Source organism: Tachyglossus aculeatus, chromosome 14 (genome assembly GCF_015852505.1).
Source record: "Tachyglossus aculeatus isolate mTacAcu1 chromosome 14, mTacAcu1.pri, whole genome shotgun sequence".
NCBI lineage: Eukaryota > Metazoa > Chordata > Mammalia > Monotremata > Tachyglossidae > Tachyglossus > Tachyglossus aculeatus.
Genome location: NC_052079.1, coordinates 29,026,302 through 29,050,325, shown reverse-complemented (window position 1 = coordinate 29,050,325; position 24,024 = coordinate 29,026,302). Strand labels below are relative to the sequence as shown.

At 41.1% G+C, this 24,024-nt stretch overlaps 1 protein-coding gene across 4 annotated transcripts in view; it reads left to right on the top strand.

The window, feature by feature from the left end:
* PPP1R12A (protein phosphatase 1 regulatory subunit 12A) overlaps positions 1–24,024 on the top strand; it is a 150,119-nt gene that overhangs the window by 100,477 nt on the left and 25,618 nt on the right. The window contains exons 10-17 of one of the 4 annotated variants that reach the window (XM_038756293.1): positions 9,208–9,423; positions 9,950–10,044; positions 10,841–10,951; positions 12,830–12,961; positions 13,356–13,526; positions 17,755–17,845; positions 22,522–22,722; positions 22,854–23,025. In XM_038756293.1, coding sequence (XP_038612221.1) covers positions 9,208–9,423; positions 9,950–10,044; positions 10,841–10,951; positions 12,830–12,961; positions 13,356–13,526; positions 17,755–17,845; positions 22,522–22,722; positions 22,854–23,025 — 1,189 coding nt within the window. Of the gene's footprint in view, positions 1–9,207; positions 9,424–9,949; positions 10,045–10,840; positions 10,952–12,793; positions 12,962–13,355; positions 13,527–17,754; positions 17,846–22,521; positions 22,723–22,853; positions 23,026–24,024 lie in introns of all 4 variants that reach the window. The other 3 variants (XM_038756292.1, XM_038756294.1, XM_038756295.1) reach the window with 3 other exon arrangements.

The window sequence follows — 24,024 nt, the reverse complement described above, 5'->3', positions numbered from 1 at the left end:
GCAAAATGGACCGTTTGCTTCATCTGTAATATTTCTCATTCCTCCCAGAAAAATAGGTTTTCTTGGCTGTAAGCTATCTCCCTTTCTAACTTACCTGCAGTTTTTCTTCCTAACTTCCTGATGTCCCTAGGTTTGCTTGAGTTATATATATGCCTTTAGTTATTTGGTGTTTTTTTTACTATTCATTCATTCATGCAATCGTGTTTATTGAGCGCTTACTGTGTGCAGAGCACTGTACTGAGGGCTTGGGAAGTACAAGTTGGCAACATATAGAGACAGTCCCTACCCAATAACAGGCTCACAGTCTAGAATGGGGAGACAGACAACAAAACAAAACATGTGGACAGGTGTCAAGTCAAAAGAATAAATAAAAATAAAGCTAGATGCACATTATTAACAAAATAAATAGAAAAGTAAATATGTACTGGTAAAATAGAGTAATAAATCTGTACAAACATATATACAGGTGCTGTGGGGAGGGGAAGGAGGTAGGGCAGGGGGGATGGGGAGGAGGAGAGGAAGAAGGGGGCTCAGTCTGGCCAGGCCTCCTGGAGGAGGTGAGCTCTCAGTAGGGCTTTGAAGGGAGGAAGAGAGCTAGCTTGGCGGATGTGCGGAGGGAGGGCATTCCTGGCCAGGGGAAGGAAGTGGGTCGGGGGTCGACAGTGGGACAAGTGAGAATGAGGCACAGTGAGGAGGTTAGCGGCAGAGAAGTGGAGGGTGTGGGCTGGAATGTAGATGGAAATAAGAGCGGTGAGGTAGGAGGGGGCGAGATGATGGAGAGCCTTGAAACCGAGAGTGAGGAGTTTTTGCTTGATGCATAGGTTGACTAGCAGCCACTGGAGATTTTTTTGAGGAGGGGAGTAACATGCCCAGAGCGTTTCTGCACAAAGATGATCTGGGCAGCAGCATGAAGGTATAGCCTATCATATTGTAGAACCAGCTTTACTTTAAGTTTTGAGCATATGGTCAAATTTAGGGTAGAGGCTTGAGAGCCTCTGGACAAACTCCTTGTGAGCAAAGATTGTGTCAACATAATTTTTCTCTCCTAGGTGCTTAGTGTAACGTTCTGGTTGCAGTACAACAATCAGTAAATACCATTGATTGATTGATGGTTTTCAGGGAGGTAGGGTTTCATTCTGTCCCAGAGAGAGGGGTAAAAAATCCCCAGTTGATCTGAGAACCCAGCAGAAACTCAAAAGGCCCTTGCCTAGTCCCCAGAACTCACTGGGAAGCAGTGTGGCCTAGTAGATCCAGCATGGGCCTAGGAGCCAGAGGAATCCTCCATTTGCCTGCTTGGGACCTTAGGCAAGTCACTGGACTTCTCTGTGCCTTAGTTTTCTCAACTGAAAAATGGGGAATCAGTACTTGTTGTCCTTCATACTTGAGATTGTGAACCCCATATAGGACCGGGATTGTGTCCAACCATATGACCTTGTATAATGATAATAATAACAGTATTTGTTAAGCACTTACGATGTGCCAAGCACTGTTCTAAGTACTGGGGAAGATACAAGGTAATCAAGTTATCCTATTTGGGCCCCAAAGTCTTAATCTCCATTTTGCAGATGAGGGAACTGAGGCACAGAGAAGTTAAGCCACTTGCCCAAAGTCACACAGCTGACAAGTGGCGGAGCTGGGATTAGAATCCATAACCTCTGAATCCCAAGCCCGTGTTCTTTCCACTAAGCCACACTGCTTCTTTTATGTACCCTGGTGCTTAGATCAGGGATTAAGACATAGTAAGAAAGACAAATACCATTTATATATATATATATATGTGTGAAGAGAGCCTCCTAACCATTCCCAGAGACCTCAGAAAGCTTTGACCCACATCCTGGGACAAGGAGCTTCTTTCTGATCCATCCGTGGGTTGTGCTGGAGGCCAGCAAGGACCTCTGCTTACTCATGTTGCCTAATCAGCGACAAAAATGATTCCTAATGTACACTTAGAGCCCGGAAGCAGGGTAAGGAACTTCCGACTCATTCCCAGGCCCACTACTTTTCTCTCTGTTTCTGGGGCGCCTCCATCTTAGCCCCACTTTTGCCCCCAACCCAATGGAAGGAGGAGCAGGCCAACAACCATTTTGTGCCAGTTCTAGGAGGCAGTGGATCCTCTTGCCTAAAGGGAGCCAGTGTCCTCTTTGGAACTATTTGTTCCTGAATTGTACTTTCCAAGCACTCTGCACACAGTAAGCGCTCAATAAATACTATTGAATGAATGAATGAATGAACTGAGAAGCAGTGTGGGCTAGTGGAGAGAGCATGGCCCTGGGAGTCAAAGGGTGTGGATTCTATTCCTGGCTCTTTGGTCAAATCTCGGAACTCCTCTGTGCCTCAGTTTCCTCAACTATAAAATGGGCATACCTGTTCTTCCTCCTGTTCGGACTGAAAGCCCCATGCGGGACAGGGACTGTGTCCAACCCAATTAACTAGGACTGTCCCAATGCTTAGAACAGTCTTTGACACATAGTAAGTGCTTAGCAAGTACGATAAAAAAAAAAAAAACAACAAAACTGATATGGCCAAGGTATTTTTAAAGCTTGAAATTTATTGGGCTTTGTTTTGTTTTAAAAGGATGGAGTCTCACTTTTAATTGTCATTTTTTTTTAATTTTACACCAATTCTATCAACAATTTTACACAGTAAAGATGTTCAAGTTTATGCGAGCAAAGCTGACAAGCTCAAGGAAAAAGATTATCCATAAATTTTCACCTACAAAAAAACCCCAATGAAACCCAGTAAATGGGTGGAGTTGAAAGACTCTGTCTTTCCATCTGGCTTTTGTTATGGGGGGCAGAGAGGGGACCAAAAAAAAGATGAAAGCCCCGAAGTTGCTATTGAAGACTACCAACTTGAAACTCCAAAACCCGGGCAGATTCTTTTGTTTCCAAAATTAAGAACATTTATTTCCTTGCTGAAATAGAATCCATAAAAACTGAATTGGGGAAAACTAGTTAACCGGCCTACAGCAGAGAGTCTCTTCATAATGTAAGAATGGGATAGAAGTTGGAGCATGTCTAATTTTCCCTCTGAAGAATCAGTGCTCGCTCCTTGAAGGTGTTCAGTAAACACCGCTGCTCCGGATGATGAGAGAAAAGCATTTTTAGATGACAAGTTAGTTCAAAGGCCATGTCTAGCCTGAGATATTGTGAATTTAGATTGTTTTGATTGTGTTGGTTTGGGGCTTTTTAGTGTTTTTTTTTTTTTAATCACTAAAAATAAATCATGACACCACACTAGTCCCTCGTTCTTCACCGACCCCCGTGTCCAGAATAACAACGTCATGGAAACTCAAGTCAAATTCCACCCTCTGCTGCATGTACATGGTCCCCAGTGAGATTTTGTTCACAACAGGCTTGCAAGCGCAGCTTTTAATCAGTGTGCACTAGCCAATTATATACAGATTCTAAAATTACTAAAATAGAAGTCTTTGATAAGCAGCATGGCTCAGTAGAAAGAGCACGGGCTTTGGAGTCAGAGGTCATGGGTTCAAATCCTGGCTCTGCCAATTGTCAGCTGTGTGACTTTGGGCAAGTCACTTCACTTCTCTGTGCCTCAGTTCCCTCATCTGTAAAATGGGGATTAAAACTGTGAGCCCTCTGTGGGACAACCTGATCACCTTGTAACCTCCACAGTGCTTAACACAGTGCTTTGCACATAGTAAGTACTTAATAAATGCCATTGTTGTTATTATTATTATTAGATAGCTTTATAAAACCATCAAACACAACCTATTTCTGTTAAAAGGAATTGGTCCATGATGATACTTTTTTGGTGTATATATTATTTAGCTCTTTGAATGTCTTGTAATAGTCTTACAGTTCACTCAAAGGCAACACTGCAGGCTTGCTCCACTTCAGCATTTTGAATGTGACATGCTGTATTTAGATGAAATGTCTCAGAGGTGAAAGTATCCTTGAATATACCACTATAACTCAACTGTGAAAAGGCTTTTCTGTGATCTTGATAAAGTCAAATTAGTTTCTGTTTAGGGTGGATTTAGTGAAATTACTTGATAGTTCATTATTCCTCAGCCATGTTTTAGTGATGCAGCTTCTGTCCATTGTGTTCCGTATTTGTAAAATACACCGTTTTATACTCGGATGATTGTGGATTGAACGGGCTCACCCACATAGCATGTCCCAAATAGAATTTAGTTCTTATAGGAATGAAAAAAAATCTTGAAAAAATAAACTTTCCAATCTACTTAGGTGTAGCTACTCAAAAGGAAATTTTGAAACATTGTAGAGAAACCTTTAAAGAAAATGGCAATGAAACTGATTAAAGAAGCAGCATGGTGTAGTGGATAGAGCACAGATCTGGAAGGTCATGAGTTCTAATCCTGGCAATGTCACTTGTCTTTTGTGTGACCTTGGGCAAGTCACTTAACTTCTCTGTACATGAGTTACCTCATCTGTAAAATGGGGATTGACTGCGAGCCCCATGTGGGACAGGGATTGTGTCCAACCTAATTAGCTTGTATCAATCCCAGTGCTTAGAACAGTTCTTTGGCTCATAGTAAGCGCTTAACTAATACCTTAATAATTTGGCCATTCAGCTTCTCTTTCAATGTTGCCTTTTTGGAAACTTTTGTCATTTGTTTTTCCTTGTGAGCCCCCATGGAACAACCTGATCACCTTGTAACCTCCCTAGTGCTTAGAACAGTTCTTTGCACATAGTAAGCGCTTAGTAAATGCCATCATTATTATTATTGTTGTTAATTTCTCTGGGTGTGCTTCTTCACCTGTAAAATGGAGATTAAATACCTGTTCTCCCTCCTACTTAGACTCTAAGCCCAATGAGGTCCTGGGCAGGTGAATGACCTGATTATATTATATCTATCCCAACGCTTACTACATTGCTTGGCATATAGGAAGCTCCTAACAAATAGCATCGTTATTACTATGTCATGCACTAATTACTGATGTTGCCCAGGATCCTTGAGTCCCACCTGGCGTCACTCCCCATCACTGCAGAGAAGGCAGTTCCCTCCTAACTAACCCCTTTTCCCCCTCTCCCCACCTCTGCCTCACTGCTTTCAAATAAGTAACTTGCAAGCCGGGATCTCTGCTTTGCTTCGGGGGCAGGAAGCACGGATTGAGCAGTAATGGGAGGGACAGAAGTCTGTTTTCTTCTGTGCTGATTCTGTCGTGCCTTTGGCCAGAGTGAAAGAAATCCATGGAAATGCTCCCGCGTCCCCTGCTTCCCAGTTAGTAAATGCAGCCAAGCTAAGGTTTCTCTCCCCATCCCCCCGCCCTTTTTTTTCTGCTGGGTTGAGAGAAGAGGGAGTGGTTGCTTGCCGAGGAATTTCTCTCTCATCACAGCTTTCTGTTCATAAGCCACTGGAAAAGTCCTTGGGTTAAAGCAACAAAAGCTGAAAGGGAGGGAGCTCACAGTAGGTACAGGGCTGCTTGCGGGGAAAGGAAAGCAGAAAGAGAAGAGGAAAAGGGAATGGGAACAGGTTCAACTGACTAGTGGACTGCTGCTTGGGGTAGGAGATGAAAATTTTGCCTACTTGCTTCTGCAGCGGATGGTGGCAGCATGAGTTCCTGGTTTGCTGAGGATGCAGGTGAAGAGGGGATGGGTTTGGGGGTACACAGGGATCATGGAAGTCCCAAGGAAAAGAGGAGGAGAAGAAGCTATGGTGATCTTTTAATATCCTGTAAGGCTTGGTTGGCATGCCAAGAACAGGAAACTAACAAATTTCACCTAACTCTGTAGGAGTGATATCTCATAGTATGACAGTTAACACAATTCCCACATTTTCATTCATTCATTCAATCGTATTTATTGAGTGCTTACTGTGTGCAGAGCACTGTACAACATATCGAGATGGTCCCTACCCAACAGTGGGCTCACAGTCTAGAAGGGGGAGACAGACAACAAAACAAGTAGACAGGTGTCAATACCATCAGACTAAATAGAATTATAGCCATATACACATCATTAATAAAATAAATAGAGTAATGAATATGTACAAATATACACAAGTGCTGTGGGGAGGGGAGTGGGGGCTCTGGGGATGGGAGGAGGAGAGGAAAAGGGGGGGCTCAGTCTGGGAAGGCCTTCTGGAGGAGGTAAACTCTCAGTAGGGCTTTGAAGGGAGGAAGAGAGATAATTTGGCGGGTCTGCGGAGGGAGGGCGTTCCAGGCCAGAGGTAGGACATGGGCCAGGGTTCAATGGCGGGACAGGCGAGAACGAGGCACAGTGAGGAGGTTAGCGGCAGAGGAGCAGAGTGTACGGGCTGGGCTGTAAAAGGAGAGAAGGGAGGAGAGGTAGAAGGGGGCAAGGTGATGGAGAGCTTTGAAGCCGATAGTGAGGAGTTTTTGCTTCATGCAAAGGTTGATAGGCACCCACTGGAGATTTTTGAGGAGGGGAGTGACACGCCCAGAGTGTTTCTGTACAAAGATAATCCAGGCAGTAGAGTGAAGCAGGGAGAGACAGGAGGATGGGAGATCAGAAAGGGGGTCGATGGAGTAATCCAGTTGGGATAGGATGAGAGATTGAACCAACAAGGTAGTGGTTTGGATGGAGAGGGCAGATCTTGGCAATATTGTGAAGGTGAGACCAGCGGGTTATGGTAACCGATTGGTTGTGTGGGGTGAATGAGAGAGTGGAGTCAAGGATGACACCAAGGTTGTGGACTTGTGAGACGGGAAGGATGGTAGTGCCGTCCACAGTGACGGGAAAGTCAGGATTTGGGAGGGAGGATAAGGAGCTCAGTCTTGGACGTGTTGAGCTTTAGGTGGCGGGCAGACATCCAGGTGGAAATGTCCTGAACGCAGGAGGAGATACGAGCCTGGAAGGAGGGAGAAAGAACAGGGGAGGAGATGTAGATTTGGCAGTTATCTGCATAAGGATGATGGTTGAAGCGGTGAGAGCGAATGAGTTCCCCAAGGGAGTGAGTGTATTTTCAAGGTGCACATCAGAGATCTGGGGCTATGCCTTGCTTGGCTTTCTTCTCAGAGAGATGAATGTTGCCACTGGCTGGCTTTGGTACAGGCAACAAATCCAGCCTGGAAGCAGTTTCCTTGAACTCACCTTCAGATGGGAAACAGGATTCAGATGCTGCCACGGAGACCCAGGCATTAAGAAGAAGCCTTGCTCTTTTTTTAGCTCACAACTCCCCCAAATCTGAGACGGCACCGGATATAGAGGAAGCGTGACTCCTCCCACGGTTAGAAATGGAACTCTGCATTTCCTGGTGCTTAGGTGGTCCTAGATTCCAGGAAGGAGGTAGAATAAAAATAGCCCTTCTGCCTTCCAGAGTCTGGAGCTGCAGAGGACTCAGGCCCAGTTCATCCTAGGGTCAGAGACTTAATCTTAAAAATCCTATCCATCCAATGAGTTTTTCAGACAAAAATAGAAAACATAGTTAATGCCTGGATATATAGTGGCATAGGAAAATAAAAGTAGAAGGGTAAAAAGGAAGAAGAGGTATAGAAGGTTTAGGGAACAGCTAACCCCCTATATTTTTTAAGCTGTGGTTGGGGGAAGAGGACGAATATCAAATGCTCAAAGGTCACAGATCCTTCTAGGTAGAAGTGGGCCGGGGAAAAGAGGTTAATCGGGGAAGGCCTCTTGGAGGAGATGTGACCTTACTAGTGTTTTGAAGGTGGAGAGAATGGTGGTGGTCTGGCATATATTGGGGAGGGGGAGGGAGTTCCAGGCTACGGGAAGGATTTGGGAAAGGGGTTGGCAATGAGATAGATGAAATGGGAGTCTAGTGAGTGAGTGAGCTGGCACCCGGGGAGTGGAGTCCACAGGTTCATCCCTGCTACCCAATATATAACTGTGTAAATTTGGAGTTTTCTTGGTTCCACCCTTTAATTCTAATCATTATTCTCATTTATTCTTAGCCAGTTGAAGTGATTCAGAATCTACCATAAGAACACCTCCAGAGATGGTTACTAATCATAGAAAAACATATTTCACACTTTTAGGGAAAAGTTCATTGCAAGAAAACATATCAACTAAGTTAGGTAGTACATCATCAATGCATCATTAAGAATCTGTTCTAGCTATATCCATTATGACTAAGACTTCGGGAGTTGCTAATATTGTGGGATATTTAGAGGTTGAATTCTTTGATTATGTGTTAGAAGCCTCAACTACCAAAAGTAGAGATTTGTTCATATTGAGGTAAACAGCTTCAAGCTCCACGTTTATTGTTTTTAAGGAATAATTCTAAAAAACAATATATATTAATCTATTTTGGAAAATCTTATTTGTGATAAGTGCACTGTACAGGGAATATATACAATAAACTTGTCAGATGAAATTTGAACAAGGAATGAGTCTACTCCTATAAATAACTTGAATAAAAACCAAAAAAGCTATCCACTTGTGATGATTAAGTGTAGAGGGTTGTCATGACCATTCCTAACTTTATGTATCTCCATGCAGTAGACATCTCTAGCACAACTTAATGTATGTCTTTATGCCTCTATTGTTTTGGAAACCAAATTCACTTCCATCAGGTTTGCTCAGAGTGTTTTTTTTTCCCAGTTAGAATTGATTGTAAAGATTTTTGAAGAATAGCTTCAGCTCCTGAACTTCTGTAAATATATATAATCAAATGGTTAATTTTTTTAGCTTTGGAATTTTTTTCTTAACTCCCCTCTTCTGTTTTCATTGTGTCAATGTTCCCTCTCTACATGTCTCGTCTTAACTGGCTTTAGTATGATTTCATTGCTTCTATCATGACTTTGACGGAAGTGGTAGATCCTGCATCCTGGAGGCAGGGCTTGCGCAAAACTGGCATTGCACTTGTGCCCAGTAAGGGTGAAAAATCTCTGGTGAGGCATTTGTGTGCATAAGTCTTGGTTTTAAGGTGAAACATAACCAGTTTAATCAAGATGTTGGGGCCCCAGTGCATGGTGTTAAAATTCTTACATCTTGGAAGTAACTTTGACTGTGTGGCCATTTTATGCGTTTTGAATTTAGCTTTTATTTGCATCTTTATTTCACTGTGTGCGATATAAGGTTTGGAGTGTGTTCCCTGAAAGTTAACTTCTTGAAGAGTATTTTGATGTTTTCCCGGTTGTAGATGGTATTGATGAAGTCATTAACCTCCTTGGGAAGCATTTATTTTTCTCTCAAGAGTCTGGTCACTAAAACTGTAGTGCTACTACATACTAAGAGTGTCACATCATGATTTCTGGGTGGCAGGCTCTTATCACTGGTTCGCTTTTTTTTTTTTTAAAGTTTCCAACCTCTACAACCAAGGTTTCTCCCAAAGAGGAGGAGAGAAAAGATGAATCCCCCGCTTCTTGGAGGTTAGGCCTTAGAAAGACTGGCAGTTACGGAGCACTTGCTGAAATCACAGCTGCAAAAGAAGCTCAGAAAGACAAGGACTCTGCAGGTGTTATGCGTTCAGCTTCAAGTCCCAGGCTTTCTTCTTCACTAGATAACAAAGAAAAGGTAATTTTGATGTGCCCCTGGTATCCGAGGCCCAGAATGAGGGAGAAGTTTACCCATATAGTATTTGTCTGTGTTCTGTGCAGAAAACTGAACTTAGATACTTCACAAACAAGATGTTTAACAAATATCCAGAGGTTTGGGGATGGAAAAGAACTTTAATTCTTTGAATCACCCAACTGTCATTTTCTTGCATAAAATATTCCAACCTTTTAACTTGAAGGAAAGGAAAGGACTCAGTTAATATGAACAAGATATTTCTGAACAAGGATCAAGCACTTAGCTGATAATTGAAAAGGGGGATTGAAAGCTGCAGTAAGAGGTTCCTCTGAACAGTACAGTTTTTGCAGCTTTAACTAATTGCCTTTAATTTTACAGTAGAGCTGGACTAGAGTCAGCCGGAAAATGATATAAAGAAAACAGAGGGCAGTGCATTTGTGGATTGTTGAATTAACTTTTATTCTACTTTTAGCAGTGTTTTTGGTTACTAACAAACCTTTTTTGACTGATTTTTTTCCCTGTCTTGCAGGAGAAAGATAGTAAAGGAACTAGACTTGCATATGTTGCACCTACAATACCAAGACGATTAGCCAGTACATCTGACATTGAAGAGAAAGAAAACAGGTGACCTTCAATGTGAAATGTAGTTTGCTTGGAATATGCAATTGAAATTACACATTGTTATTAATAATTATGGAGCATTGAAAGGGCAGAATTTTACCATACATTTACTTCTCCCTAAATATTAATGATTAAATTTTTGATCTTATTGAAGATTTTTAAAATTTCTATGTGAATGCTGTTCTAATCATGAGTCATTATTAATGATTATTGAAGGCCATTTGTGTGTAATTCCTTTCATTTGTGCCAATGGCATTTTTCTGAGTAGGATTTGAGACCCGCATAAAATGTGGCATGCCAGAGCATCAAACGAAATGATTAAATATATTTCTAATGATCACCATTTTCACTTACAGTTTAGGGAATTCTAAAAACGCTAGTCAAATAGGCTTGCACCTTTAGTTTCCCCTTCTGTGAAAAAACAGAGCCATAGTTTGGCTTTAATTAAGAGTTTCTCCATTGAGCAGGTTCTCCCAAAGCTCCTAATATTTGCCTTCTAATTTTTCTGTCCTTGCTGAATTTCACCATTACACTGTTTGCTGGGCTCTAACCAAAGCCGAAATGCAAATTGGGAAATGAACATCAGTCCTTTTTGTATGGCTTGCTTTTATATTGTGGAGATTATTTTTCTACTGTAAAGTGGTGGGGGCAGTGGGGGAACCAGTCTGGTTTAGGCATAGACAACTTCGACATCAGTGGCACCAGAGGCAGTTTCTGGTGGTATTAACCATCCCCCACCAACAACCGGTTAGATTTTTTTCTCTTCTCCACAATGCAAACTAGTATGATGGTTTTACAGAGACTCCTCTTCTGCTTTACGAACGAGTAGCTCCTACACAAGAAGAAAATGGGAAGATGACAGCAAGAAAAATAGCTCAATTAATGAAGGATTAGGATCATATTATAAAAGGTAATAATTTCCTATCTCTTAAATATCTCACATGTAGACTTAATATGTATAGTGTCTAAAGACATTTGAATATGATAACTTTTAAGCTACATATATTTTTACTGGGATAAAGTTAAACACCACTTTAAGGAATTAGTCCTTTTGTGCATTCTGAGTGACGTGGGTTTAATGTCACTTTTGTGGCCAGTTTAAAGGGAAATTCTTGAATATGTATTCAGACAAATCTTCAGCTTCAAATTTACTACTTATTCACAAATGTTCCTTTCTATTTTGTCCTAACTATATGTTACATTCGTGTCTAAACTATGTAGGTATGAACATTGGGATGTACTGTGTAATTAAAGTAGCGCAATGATAATCATGTAGCTACCCAGGAACAAATATTCTTAAATTCTTGACCACACAGATTGAAAAACTCTATAAATTAGCTAAAAGAAACTAAGTAAACCATGGTATTGACTTGGACTTAATAGAATACTGAAAAGATATTCAGTGTCCTAGACCATGCCTAACTAGGGATAGAGAGATAAACCTTCAGAAATATTTGGGCTAAAAAAAAAAGACATCTCCTTTGATCCCAGCAGTTCTAAATTGTTTTCCTTGGTAGAGTCATCTCAGTTTGTAAATTTGAATTGTGCTCTGTACAGTACAAGGCCAGCGATGGTTTTCAGAAAGGAAAAAAAGAAAAAACAAACCCACATGTTTCAGCTAGGCAGCCAAATCTAGCTTCTTTTTTCTGAAGGCCACCAGACATTTTTTCATAGTACATGCAGTCTACTGTGAAGCTCTTGGTTTAAGTATTAAAGGCTGGGATTTGGGGCTGTTGGAATTTCTAAAAGACTTTCCAGTTGGCCCAGGAGACTGCCCTATTGATAGCTACATCTTGCCATTATTCATTCATTCATTCAATCAATTGTATTTATTGAGTGCTTACTGTGTGTAAAACATAGTACTAAGCACATGGGAGAGTACAATATAACAACGGACTTATTCATTAGCCTCCGCAGGATGACAGAGTGGGGAAACAAGCTAGGTGCTCGAAAAGCTTTGGGTCCTTTTTGGTCAAGCTGGCAAATGGGTTGTTATCAGATTCACAGGATGGGCGTGAGGGTTAAACTAGTTGTTTGTGTCTCCAGAATATTGCCGCTGTCTACACGGTGCGCCTGCTGATAGGTTTCTGTTTGCCCTGTGCTGATTTAGGTCACTAGGAATTTTCTGCTTGAAAAATCGCATTTTTAAAAAAAAAAAGCTTTGATCCACGCGGATACGTTAGTAGGTTACACGTCAGGAAGAACAAAAACAGGGCATTGTCTCGAGAGGATGTCCTCTGGTCTGAAGCTAGGTTGGTTCCAGCCCTGTCAAGCGTGGATGAACTGAAAGGCAAGCTAGGACCACAGAAACCTCCTCCTGCCCCTGAATTGATTATTGTAACCCCATAGATTCCCCCAACTCACTTGGCTCCCTTGGGCCTTACTGAACTTAGGCTTCCTGGGCAGCTGTTGACCCAAGCCTCTGTTCACACCCACCTGGGTGGGTCACCTCCAAAAATTAGCTTGGGCCATGTGAAGTCCTCTAGACTGGCAAGTGCATTTTCATCCAATCGTATTTATTGAGTGCTTACTGTGTGCAGAGCACTGTAGTAAGCGCTTGGGAAAGTACAGTAATAAAGAAGCAAGTAGTAGATGGAACTCTTGGTGCTGGAGTTGGTGGTCTGTTTAGGAACACAATCTTCCGTAGTGACCCTGCTGATTCTTCACCACGTGAATTTGGGCAGTGTGTAGGCATAAGCCCGAGTATTCCCCAACAGACAACCCCCTATATAGACATGACTCTCTTCTTCAGTTGCTCCTTTGGTAGAAGACAAGATGATTTGATTAGTTCTAGTGTTCCAAGCACCACATCAACACCAACAGTTACCTCTGCTGCCGGGCTTCAGAAAAGCCTGCTTTCCAGCACAAGCACTACCACAAAGATTACAACGGGTTCTTCTACAGCTGGCACACAAAGCAGGTAAGTGCCTGGATGCATTTTGTGTTCCAGTCTACTGTGTGCTTATGTATGTGCATGCATTTTTGTTTAGTAGGTCATGGGGCTCTGGATTTTTTCATTTACCTCATTGAAACTTATTAGACCTCTTCACCAATGAAATCTGATGACAAAAATTGTCGACTACTCTGCATGTCTCCAATCCTGACTTGTTCTTCAACAATTAGAACTTTAAAAATGTGAATTTAACCTGTCGGCCAGCTCCAGGTGAGCTCGCCGGTTCATAGCTGAGAGATTTCTCATTTTGCTTTTTAAAAAAATCCATCCCTGGAGTCACATGTGATCGCTGTTTAGAGAGTGCTTTCATTGTTTAGCTGTTTCCTTTTCTCTTTTTGTGTTGCTGCTTGTGATACTGTAGTACCTCAAATCGTTTGTGGGCTGAGGATAGTTCTGACAAAGAAAAAGACAATGTTCCTACGGCAGTGACCCTTCCTGTTGCGCCAACTGTTGTAAATGCTGCGGCTTCTACCACAACCATGACTACTGCTGGCACTGTGTCCGCAACATCAGAGGTCAGGGAGAGACGCAGGTGTGTAAAAGGTCCGGAGAGTAATGCTGGCGTACCTTGCCGGACCGTAAAGTTTTTTTTTTGTTGTTGTTGTTGTTGTTTTTTAATCATGTATAAGAGCAATCAAATCTACCTCAGCATCGTAACTGGAAAAGTACATCACGTAATACAGTACTGTGTGTTGGTACAAGTAACTACCGACGAAAATCTTCATTGACATTTGCGAGCCACCTGCCTCAGGTGGTTTACACATTTCAGGAGGTCCATTCTAACTCCAATATTTGGAATGTTTCCCCAGTTAAGGGATGCAGACTTTTCAAAACAAAGCAGAACGATCCGTAGCAGTATATTTTCTGAAACCCAAAAGCATTATATTCGTGGTTAGGCTCCCTTGTTAAGGCATCTGAGGCTTTTCTTGAAAACAAATCAGGGTAATCACTCATCCTTTTGACTTGATTTGATTGCAAGATAGGGAGTCAGTCAATCAGTAATCCCCTGTTGTTGACTTTTTCTTGATTTGAAAAAATTCGTTTTATTTCGAATGGATGATGTATTCAAATATCCATCTAGTCTTCTACAGTGTAATTTTTGGCTTGGTGATTATTTGAAATTTGTGGTCCAACATGCATATTAAAATCACGATTAATATTTCTTTTTTAAAAAAAAGTAAGGTTTTTTTCTTAAAAAGATAAATTTAAAGAAATTGGAATTTTTTGGAGAGGTAGGGACTATGAAATTATTTCTTCTCATTTACCTTGTAGTCTGTACTACGAAAATATTAGTATTGGATCTGATAATAACTTGTTCAAAAATAAAAAGAATAAGTCAATGCTGTGAGAATTAGACCTTCACAAATCTAATTGGAACATAATTAGTATGATATTGCAACTTCCCTTAGCCACCTTCTACGCACCTCATTATCCATCAGACCCAAACTGAAGTTTGGTGCTTGTTGCTCAGAGATTCCGACATATCTAAAATAATATCTTTCCCTGCATACAGTGTACATTAATCTGCCATTTAAGGAAAACACAAATCATTATTTCTGGTCACAGTTCACTTGAATTATTTTATTCAAAAACTTGGTTCCTGCTTGTTTTAGGAAAAAAATGACCACCAAGTGCTTGCTTCCGCATTCTGTACCCAGTTACGCGCTCAATAAATACCGGGAGCAAAACTGAATTTAAAACAGTTATTATTTAGAGCATAACGGGTTAAAATAGATCCTAATGAGTGATTAGTGGGTTACCGTTAGAAGTTTTCTGTCTCCATAATAGGTACATCGTTTGTCTTACATTGTTTAATGATGTCTGCAGTATTCCTAGTGTTCGTTCTGTTTCATGTGATTTAGTTTGCAGTTTTGAGTAAATTGTTCTGTATCTTTTTCCCTTGTCGCTAACTAAATTAGACTATACTGATGTCATACAAAAGCTTTTTTAAAAAAAATGAATCCAAAATACTATATTGATGAAAAACTAAAGCCTTTTTTTGAGAATTAATCCATAATACAAGCACTTTAAAAATGTAAATTCCAAGTTTTTCAGAACCAGCAAACTTAAAAAAAAACAACAAACCCACAAATTCACTATCAGTCACACTAATGTGCCTGGGAGTTTTATTGAGTCACATCATGCACTGTTTTGATTCCTTCTGTATATTAGATTAGAGTAGATTTACAGAAGTTTGTGAATTACGGAGGATAATACAGATGCCTTCACTTTGCACGTGCTCCTGGGTTTCCAGGGTCATTTCATTCCTGTAGAGGAGAAGAAGGATGCTACAATACCACTTGTCCTCCACATAACTCCTTCTTTGCCACTTCTGATGCTTCCATATCTTTTCCACACAAAGCCTCACATACTTTCCAATCTCAACATCCAATGGAAAGAGAACTCGGTTTCCCACCATCAAAAATAGTGGTGAAGGGGGTTTTTTTTTTTTTGGTTTTGGTTTTTTTTTGGCTGGTTGATTTAAATTTGTATTGCTCTAGATGGAATACATCACTTAGGATTGATTGATCAGTTTTTTCATTAAAACATTGATATCAGTAATGACCGTGCCTGAGTTATTTATATTTTAAAAATTGATCCTTTTGGCGAGAAGGAGCAATTTTGTTTTCTAAATAAAATCCACCTGCACCTTTGAAGGGTTTTTGTAGCTCAGCATTGGCAAAGCTAAGTAAGGCTTGTTGGCAACTTTCTTCATGGCCTCCAGATTCTGTAAAAACAAAATGGCAAACAAAGGCCAATAACAGTTTCCATATGATTCCCATTTGGGAATCCCCATATGATTTTCCCAGCCTGACTAGGCTATTTCCTTCCCCAATAGTCAAAAGAGTTTAGTTGACATGCAATCAGCAACTAGTTGTTTCTGGAGTGGTGCACAGGTCCCTTCTCCCTCTGGCTTTCTGGTTGGAAACCCAGCATTTTCCCATAACAACAGAAATAGAGTCTAAGAGTCATTTTCATGTTCCTCTGCCCTACCCTGTAATATTAGGGATGCATCAGCCATCTGGGATTTTAAAAATCTGTGCCATTTCTTCTGTAGCACATGTTGTCATTCACTGATATGGATCTACTCAAATTATAGAGCACCCTGGAAGAATTGAGAACATAGCTGGATGTGAGAACTATGGACCCTCCCCTAAGAACTCCATTTCACATGGTGACAGAATTGTATGGAAACTGTTATTGGCCTTGTTTGCATAGCAAAGGGAACCTCTTGTGCATATTTAAAATGCATTTATTTCTCAAAATAGGTTTATAAACAATGTGCTTTATTTCCTGGTGAGCTGCTAATAATCACTGATAGGTGTCAGAGAAGCAAGCAAAGTACAATGTTTCCAGCTTTACAAGACTGAAAAATCATGTGAAACAAGTTTTACAAGGCTTTTTCATGTACCATGTAGTTTTTAGTGGTTTTCAAACCATTTTTCCTCTAGCCCCTTATTTCCTGTTGAAGCAATTATTGATAAGAGGTGTTGGGGATAATACCCAGGTTTCAAGAACACTGTGTGTTTCAGCCCCCTTCTCCACAAACCTTTTCCATAGGCCACCAATGTATAGTACAGAACACAAGTTTGAGTTGTGTTGGAGGTATTTATTAAGAGAAAATGTTAAGAGGCAGCCATCAGGGACAGTATGGATTATTTAAATCACTTTCCTCTGAATAAGTAGAATAATCAAAAGTCAACTAATAAAAGAAGGGAGATTGAATCAAAATCCAGTTTGCCATAGGTGCTCACTGGATTTCAGAAACAGAATTTATGCTACATTATTAAAAGTAGAGTCCATTTTAAACATTTTAGCCAAATGTCAAGAAAGTTTTTTTTTTCCTCCGTTCCCATCCACCTCAACAAATATCCCCAGTAAAACTGTTGGTGTTCATTTTTTCCATCTCTTTGTGGCTGTTACAAAGGATGCCAAGGATATCCATACTGTTTTCCCAAGGTTTTTTTTTTTTTTTTTACAAAAACCCTATTTGGTCATAGGTTTTCCTTTTTCTTTTCCTATTCTAAGAATGCAAACTTCCTTATTGAAAAATCCTTTGGCTAGAAGAATACATGTTATTAAAAAATATCTGCAATCCATAGCAACTCCAGACGAGACTTTGAAACTTCGCTACGTCTTTGTAGTGTAACTCTTTTGTATATAGTGGTATCCATAGCAGCCTTGTAAGGGTTTAGTGAAAATTATTTTTGAAGTGGAAGTATTTCACCTGAAAATGGCATCACAGTCAATTTTCTAATCTCTGGTAATAGGTAGCTTTCAGGTAAATTTAGCATGAAATAAACTAAAATAACCATCCCCATAAATATTGAAGATGGCACCACAAATTTTGAAGTAAAATTTTGAGTGTAAGAACCTGTGTTTTGGCAAGGACATGAGAGATTTTTCCTCAACTTGACCCTGGTGTAAAATAAGCCAAACCAAACCAAAAAAAAAAAAAAAAATCCTAGAGTCATGGAGGCTATTTCAAGGACACAAAAAGATGCTGTACATTTTTCCTTTTTCACCAAGTACAACTTACAATTTTTGTTATTTCTGCTTTCAAAAGCATCATTATCGATCAGTTCTTTAATGTTAAAATTCAGTGTCTACTGCTAATTTTTGAAGATTTTTCTATCAGTTTTCATAGCAGGAACTTGCTTAATGTCTGATATAGTCATTCAGTGTTCCGGTTGTTATTTTCTCTGACTATTTTCATGAACAATATGACCCTGATTAGCAAATGCTATTTAATGCTGTAGATCGTACCTCACTCCTGTTCGAGATGAAGAATCAGAATCCCAAAGAAAAGCAAGATCTAGACAAGCAAGACAGTCCAGAAGATCCACACAGGTACAAAAATGCCAGCTTTTATGTACTGATTTTAAAACAGATATTGAATTTAAAGCATATTTCCAGGGTGCAGCAATATTTTTGATGTTTTCACCATATTACTAATTTATAGCATGGATATTGCTAGAGAAGCAGCGTGGCTCAGTGGAAAGAGCACGGGCTTCGGAGTCAGAGGTCATGGGTTCAAATCCCAGCTCCGCCAATTGTCACCTGTGTGACTTTGGGCAAGTCACTTAACTTCTCTGTTCCTCAGTTCCCTCATCTGTAAAATGGGGATTAATATTGTGAGCCTCACATGGGACAACCTGATCACCTTGTATCCCCCTAGCACTTCAAACAGTGCTTTGCATATAGTAAGTGCTTAACAAATACCATCATTATTATTATATTGCAAAATCTCTAGTGTCCAGAATGTTCTAGATTGAATTTGTGAATCTGTTTCAGATAAGAGATACCAGGATCCCTCACCTGACACCTTTAATTTGGGTGGAAGATTGGTTTATCTAAATTAAGTTCAGAGATACAAATAGATATTAGCGGTTTGCTGTGTACACGTGAAAAGGGATGTGTTGTGACTCATTCCTTTGCCCTAACAAGTTTCCATGGTGTGGCAGTGTATTCTGAGTGCAACAATCTTCCTTTTGTACTACTAGGAGAGCTCTCCAGGATTGAGCAGTATCATTGTTATTATTATTATTGCATTTGTTTAGCACTTACTATGTATCCAGCACTGGGGTAGGTACAAGTTAATCAGTTTGGGTACAGTCCCTGTCCCACATGGGCTCACAGTCTAAGTAGGAAGTAGAACAAGTATTAAATCCCCGCTTTACAGTTGAGGAAACTGAGGCATGGTGAAGTCACACAGCAAGCAATTGGTATAGCCAGGATTAGAACCTGTGTCCTCTGGCTCTCAAACCAGTGCTCTTTCCACTAGGCCTTGCTGCCTAGGGAGGAAACAGTAAGGAAATACATATAACTGGTGTTTCCATGCACTAGTCAGAACTAGCAACCTCCTCCTTGTTCTTCCTGAGAGACGTAAGACTCCCAGGGAGTGGTGAGGAGTGAGAGGAGAAATATTGGAAAGTGAGAAAAGTCGAGAAAAACAGAGGGGAAGATCTCTCATTCTTCCATTTATTTACATTAATGTCTGTCTTCCCCCTCTAGACTGTAAGCTCGTCATGGGCAAGGAACATGTCTACCAACTCAAATGTATTTTGCTCTCCCAAGTGTTAGTACAGTGCTCTGTGCACAGTAAGCACTCAGTAAAAATCAATGATCGATTGGTTGTTGTTTCTTCTTGTATCTTGTTCCTTTCCTTTCTCTTTCCCCGCTTCTTGGGGTTTCACACATGAGTCCAAAGAACATCCTTCACCCTCCATCAATCCCTGCACAGTGTAGGGACAAATGTCCCTTCCCCTCCCCCCGTAGCATGCATTCAGGGCCAGACTGCATCATTTGCTCAGGCCTGGTCCAGGCAGAAGATTGTAAAGCTTTCCCATCTTGGCCCAGCTTCAGCAATAAACCTGCCATAGCAGATCTGACCCAGCTGGTTCCTTTGGGCTGATTATAGCCAGAGCCTGTTGGATTTGGGTGGATGCGAAGGCAAGTCTCTTCATCTTTTGATGTTGATGTATTTTTTAAAGAAAACATGCCGATATCTTTTCGTGGTAAAAATAAATGCTAACTCTTAGGAAATAAAATATTAAGAATTAATAGTTTAAGCACTTATTATGTGTCAAGTACTGTTCTAAATGCTGGGGTAGGTACAAAATAATCAGTTCCTATGGGGAGTTCGTAGTCAAAGTAGGAAGGACATCAGGTATCGAATCCCCATTTTGCAGATGAGGAAACTGAGGCACAGGGATGTTAGGTGACTTGCCCAAGGTAAATGGCAGAATAAGGATGGCAGAACCCAGCCACTCTGATTCCCAGGCCTGGGCTCTCTCCACTAGGCCATTCATTCATTCATTCAATCGTGTTTATTGAGCGCTTACTGTGTGCAGAGCACTGTACTAAGCGCTTGGGAAGTACAGGTTGGCAACATATAGAGACGGTCCCTACCCAACAGTGGTTTCACAGTCTAGAAGGGGGAGACAGAGAACAAAACAAAACATATTAACAAAATAAATAGAATATGTACAAGTAAAATAGAGTAATAAATACATACAAACATTTATACAGGTGCTGTGGGGAAGGGAAGGAGGTAAGGCAGGGGGGATGGAGAGGGGGAGGAGGGAAAGAGGGGGAGAGGGGGACCATAACATCACTTCTTTCCCCGTTAATGTTCAAGTACACCATGGGTTAGTCAAGAGTTTCCGTTCATAAAAGTAAAATGTACTTTGTTCATATTATCCATTCAGAGCAAATGAAGTGCTCTTCCAGGAGAGATGGCAAGGAGTCGGTTCTAAGTCGAGTTCTAGGCCCTGCCGGCCTCCTTCCCTTCTTTCCCTCACCTGGCCGTGCAGACTCGGTCCGACAGAAGTCACCACTGTCCAAGGCTGGAGATGATGGGCTCAAGCAGAGCCAGTGGCAGCACATGCTTTAAGTCCAAAGGCTTAAGAGCTGTTGGCTCACCTGGTGATACTTACTGAGGGCCGAGCACTGTACTAAGTGGTCAGGAGAGTACAGTAGTTGGGGTTTGTGTGGTCATGTGGGGGACTCTGTGGCTCTGGGATGGGGCAAGAGTGACTGTTTGCCCTGGGCCCCAGCTCAAATTCCAATCCCAGGTCCTTCTCCAGGTACCCCTTGCTCAGCCCCATATTACTCTGCAAAGACCTCAGCTTGGGTAATGGAAACAGCAGTTCACTGACGGTGGGGTAGGAGGTGATGTTCATTCATTCATTCATTTATTCAGTCATATTTACTGAACACTTACTGTGTGCAAAGCACTGTACAAAGCTCTTGGGAGACTACAGTGTAGCAATAAACAGACACATTCCCTGCCCGTAACAAGCTTACTGTCTAGACGTTCATTTTCTACTCCAAATTCATAGGGCAGGTTGGACTAGCAAGCTTAATCAACCTGAAAATCTAGGAGCGAAGTTAATGTTACAACCACCCCCATGATGCCAGGTGGTTGTACTGAGCATTGGAAAGGGTGCATGGACATTGATTTTTTGTCACATTTCTTACCTATAAGGGGCTCACAAAATAAAGGAGCAGAGGAGGACTAATCACACAGGTCTAAGGGACCAATTATAATGGTAAAAGTGCAACAGTTCTTAAAAGTAAATCTTCACACAACTCCTAGCTTTAGGCAGACACAACTTGTAGAAGTCTTCTTTAGGAAGAAAGAAGATATCAAGGGAGCTCCAAACCACAAAGTGGTTAGAAATCAATCAGCAAAAAAACCGGTCCTCCCCCGCAACCTCTAAATATTCCTCCAGCCTACTCCTTTCTTAGGTGTTGGAGGCAGAGATGTCAGATCCTGGACAAAGGGACAGCAGGAGAGAATAAAACAACTACAGGGAGAAGTGGAAACGACAGTGTTCTTGTCCTCCACTACTGTTCTTTGTTCTACCACTACCAGTCCCAGCCAAGTAGCATTGGTTTTACAGTCAATCAGTGGTGTTTATTGAGCGCTTAATGTGTATTCATCTATTCATTCATTCAATCGTATTTATTGAGCGCTAACTGTGTACAGAGCACTGTACTGAGCGCTTGGGAGTGTACAATACAACAATAAGCAGACACATTCCCTGCCCACAATGAGCTTACAGTCTAGAGATGAGCTTACTGTACTAAGCACTTGGGAATGTATGGTAGATTGGGAAAGCACAACAATGCCTGGTCAGAATAGAACCTCTGGAACTGCTATGGGTAGGAGGAGAATCAGGTGAGGGTCTTGTTTTAAGTGATATATTATAAGTTACTTATTCATATTAATGTCGGTCTCCCCCTCTAGTCTGTAAGGTTGTTGTGAGCTGGGAACGTGTCTGTTACTTCTGTTGTTTCATATTCTCTGTAGCGCTTAGTGCAGTGTTCTGCACATAGTAAGTGCTCAATAAATACTATCGATTGATTGTTGGCAAAAATAAGTGGCTTAAGAAGGAGTTAGTTGGAGGAGACAGAATAGGAAGGCCATGTATGGGCTGAGAGAAATGTCCAGCTGGTACTAATAAAGGGAACATTGCCACATTATCTGCAGAGAAGTCCCATGTCCTAATCTGTTCTGTTTGTGTTCACTTAATACCTCCTCTGGGCCCTTCAGTTTACTAGGGCATCAAGTTCTCCCTGCTTTTAAAAAAGATTGATGTGAGCATCCTGATGGGATCAGCTTTAATTTTTCCTTTTGCAAGTCATTCTAAATATGGTTCAGCGCCCCTTTCTAGTCTCCCAAGTTATAATCCCCATAATTTGAAATATCTTGGACGAGGAACATCGGACGAGGCGTCAGGGAGATTTGGGTTCCAGTTTTAGCTGTGCTGCTGGCCTGCTTTGTGACCTTGGACAAGTGATTTAACTAGTTGTGCCTTAGTTTCTTCATCTGTAAAATGGGAACAAACTACTTGCCTTGCCTACCTCTTAATATTGTGAGCCCCAGGTGGGCAGGGTCTATATCTAATCCGAATATCTAGTATCTACCCCGGCATTTAGCATAGTGCTTGGTAAAGAGGAAGTGCTTATAAAAGTAATGTTATTACTATCGTTATGCCAGAGTTAACTTTTTTTTTCAGGGGGTGACATTGACTGATCTTCAGGAAGCTGAAAAAACTATAGGAAGAAGTCGTTCAACTCGAACCAGAGAACAGGAGAATGAAGAGAAAGAGAAAGAGGAAAAAGAAAAACAAGACAAAGAAAAACAAGAAGAGAAGAAAGAATCGGAAATATCTAGGGAGGATGAATATAAGCAAAAATATTCCAGAACATATGAGGAGGTAGGACTTTTCCTTGGACTGTTTTAATGGTGAATCTGAACTGCTCTGTTATTAACATTCAACTTGGCTTTAATTTTTAAAGTCAATTTAAAAACTTAGGAATGTGTTTCTATTTTTTTCTGTTTCCAAAGCCCTATCAACGTTACAGACCAGTATCAACTTCAAGTTCGACTACTACGTCATCCTCTTCACTTTCCACTATCAGTAGCTCACTCTATGCTTCAAGTCAATTAAACCGGCCAAACAGCCTCATAGGTATTACGTCGGCATACTCCAGAGGTTCAACAAAGGATAATGAAAGAGGTGAGCGTACTCTTTGCTTTGCCTCTGCATTGTCAGGTTTTTTCATCTGTTTGAATTTGGAAAGGGTGCTCTTCCCACATTTCTGCAGTTCAGTAAGCAAGTAGAAAGGAAATATCTACTGCCATCTCTTCAGTTTAACTGTATGTGGACCAAAAGGCAGGTAAGTTTTGAGGTTGAAAAATAATATTAAGTGTGCGAAGCACTATACTAAGAGCTATGAAAAGTAAACAGGTATACATTACATGTGGTCCTTTGTCCTCAAGATAGAGAGTGAGAGAAGTAAGGGATCTGACTGGAAAGCATGGATAAATATTTGCAGGAGTATTTGTAGCCTGGTTAGATGTGTGCTCTCTCAAGCACGCAGTACAGTGCCCTGCACACAGTAAGCACACAGTAAATACCATTGATTGGATTCTTTCTGTTTCTTCCCTTCCCTCCCTTTCCCACATAACACATTATCTGCCACTTGTGAGCTGTGTGACTTTGGGCAAGTCACTTCTCCGTGCCTCAGTTGCCTCATCTGTGGAATGGGGATGGGGACTGTGAGCCCCACATGGGACATCCTGATGACCTTGTGTCTCCCCAGTGCTTGGCATAGTGCTTGGCACATAGTAAGCCCTTAACAAATGCCATCATCATCATTATTATTATTATTATTATTACTACCTGATGCAGTGAGGCATGGACAATCATTGGAGGCTTGTAAGGGTTAGGGAGATGTGCAGACAAAATGCATTATAAAAATGATACAGGCAGCTGGGTGAAATATGATCTGGAGGAGGGGGTTGTATACACTCCTGTTAGGCTGAAAGATCTTGGAGGGCCGGGCTCTTATCTATTTATTATACTCTCTCAAGTGCCTTACACCTGTCTACTTGTTTTGTTTTGTTGTCTGTCTCCTCCTTCTAGACTGTGAGCCCGTTGTTGGGTAGGGACTGTCTTTATATTTTGCCGATTTGTACTCCCCAAGTGCTTAATACAGTGCTGTGCACCCAGTAT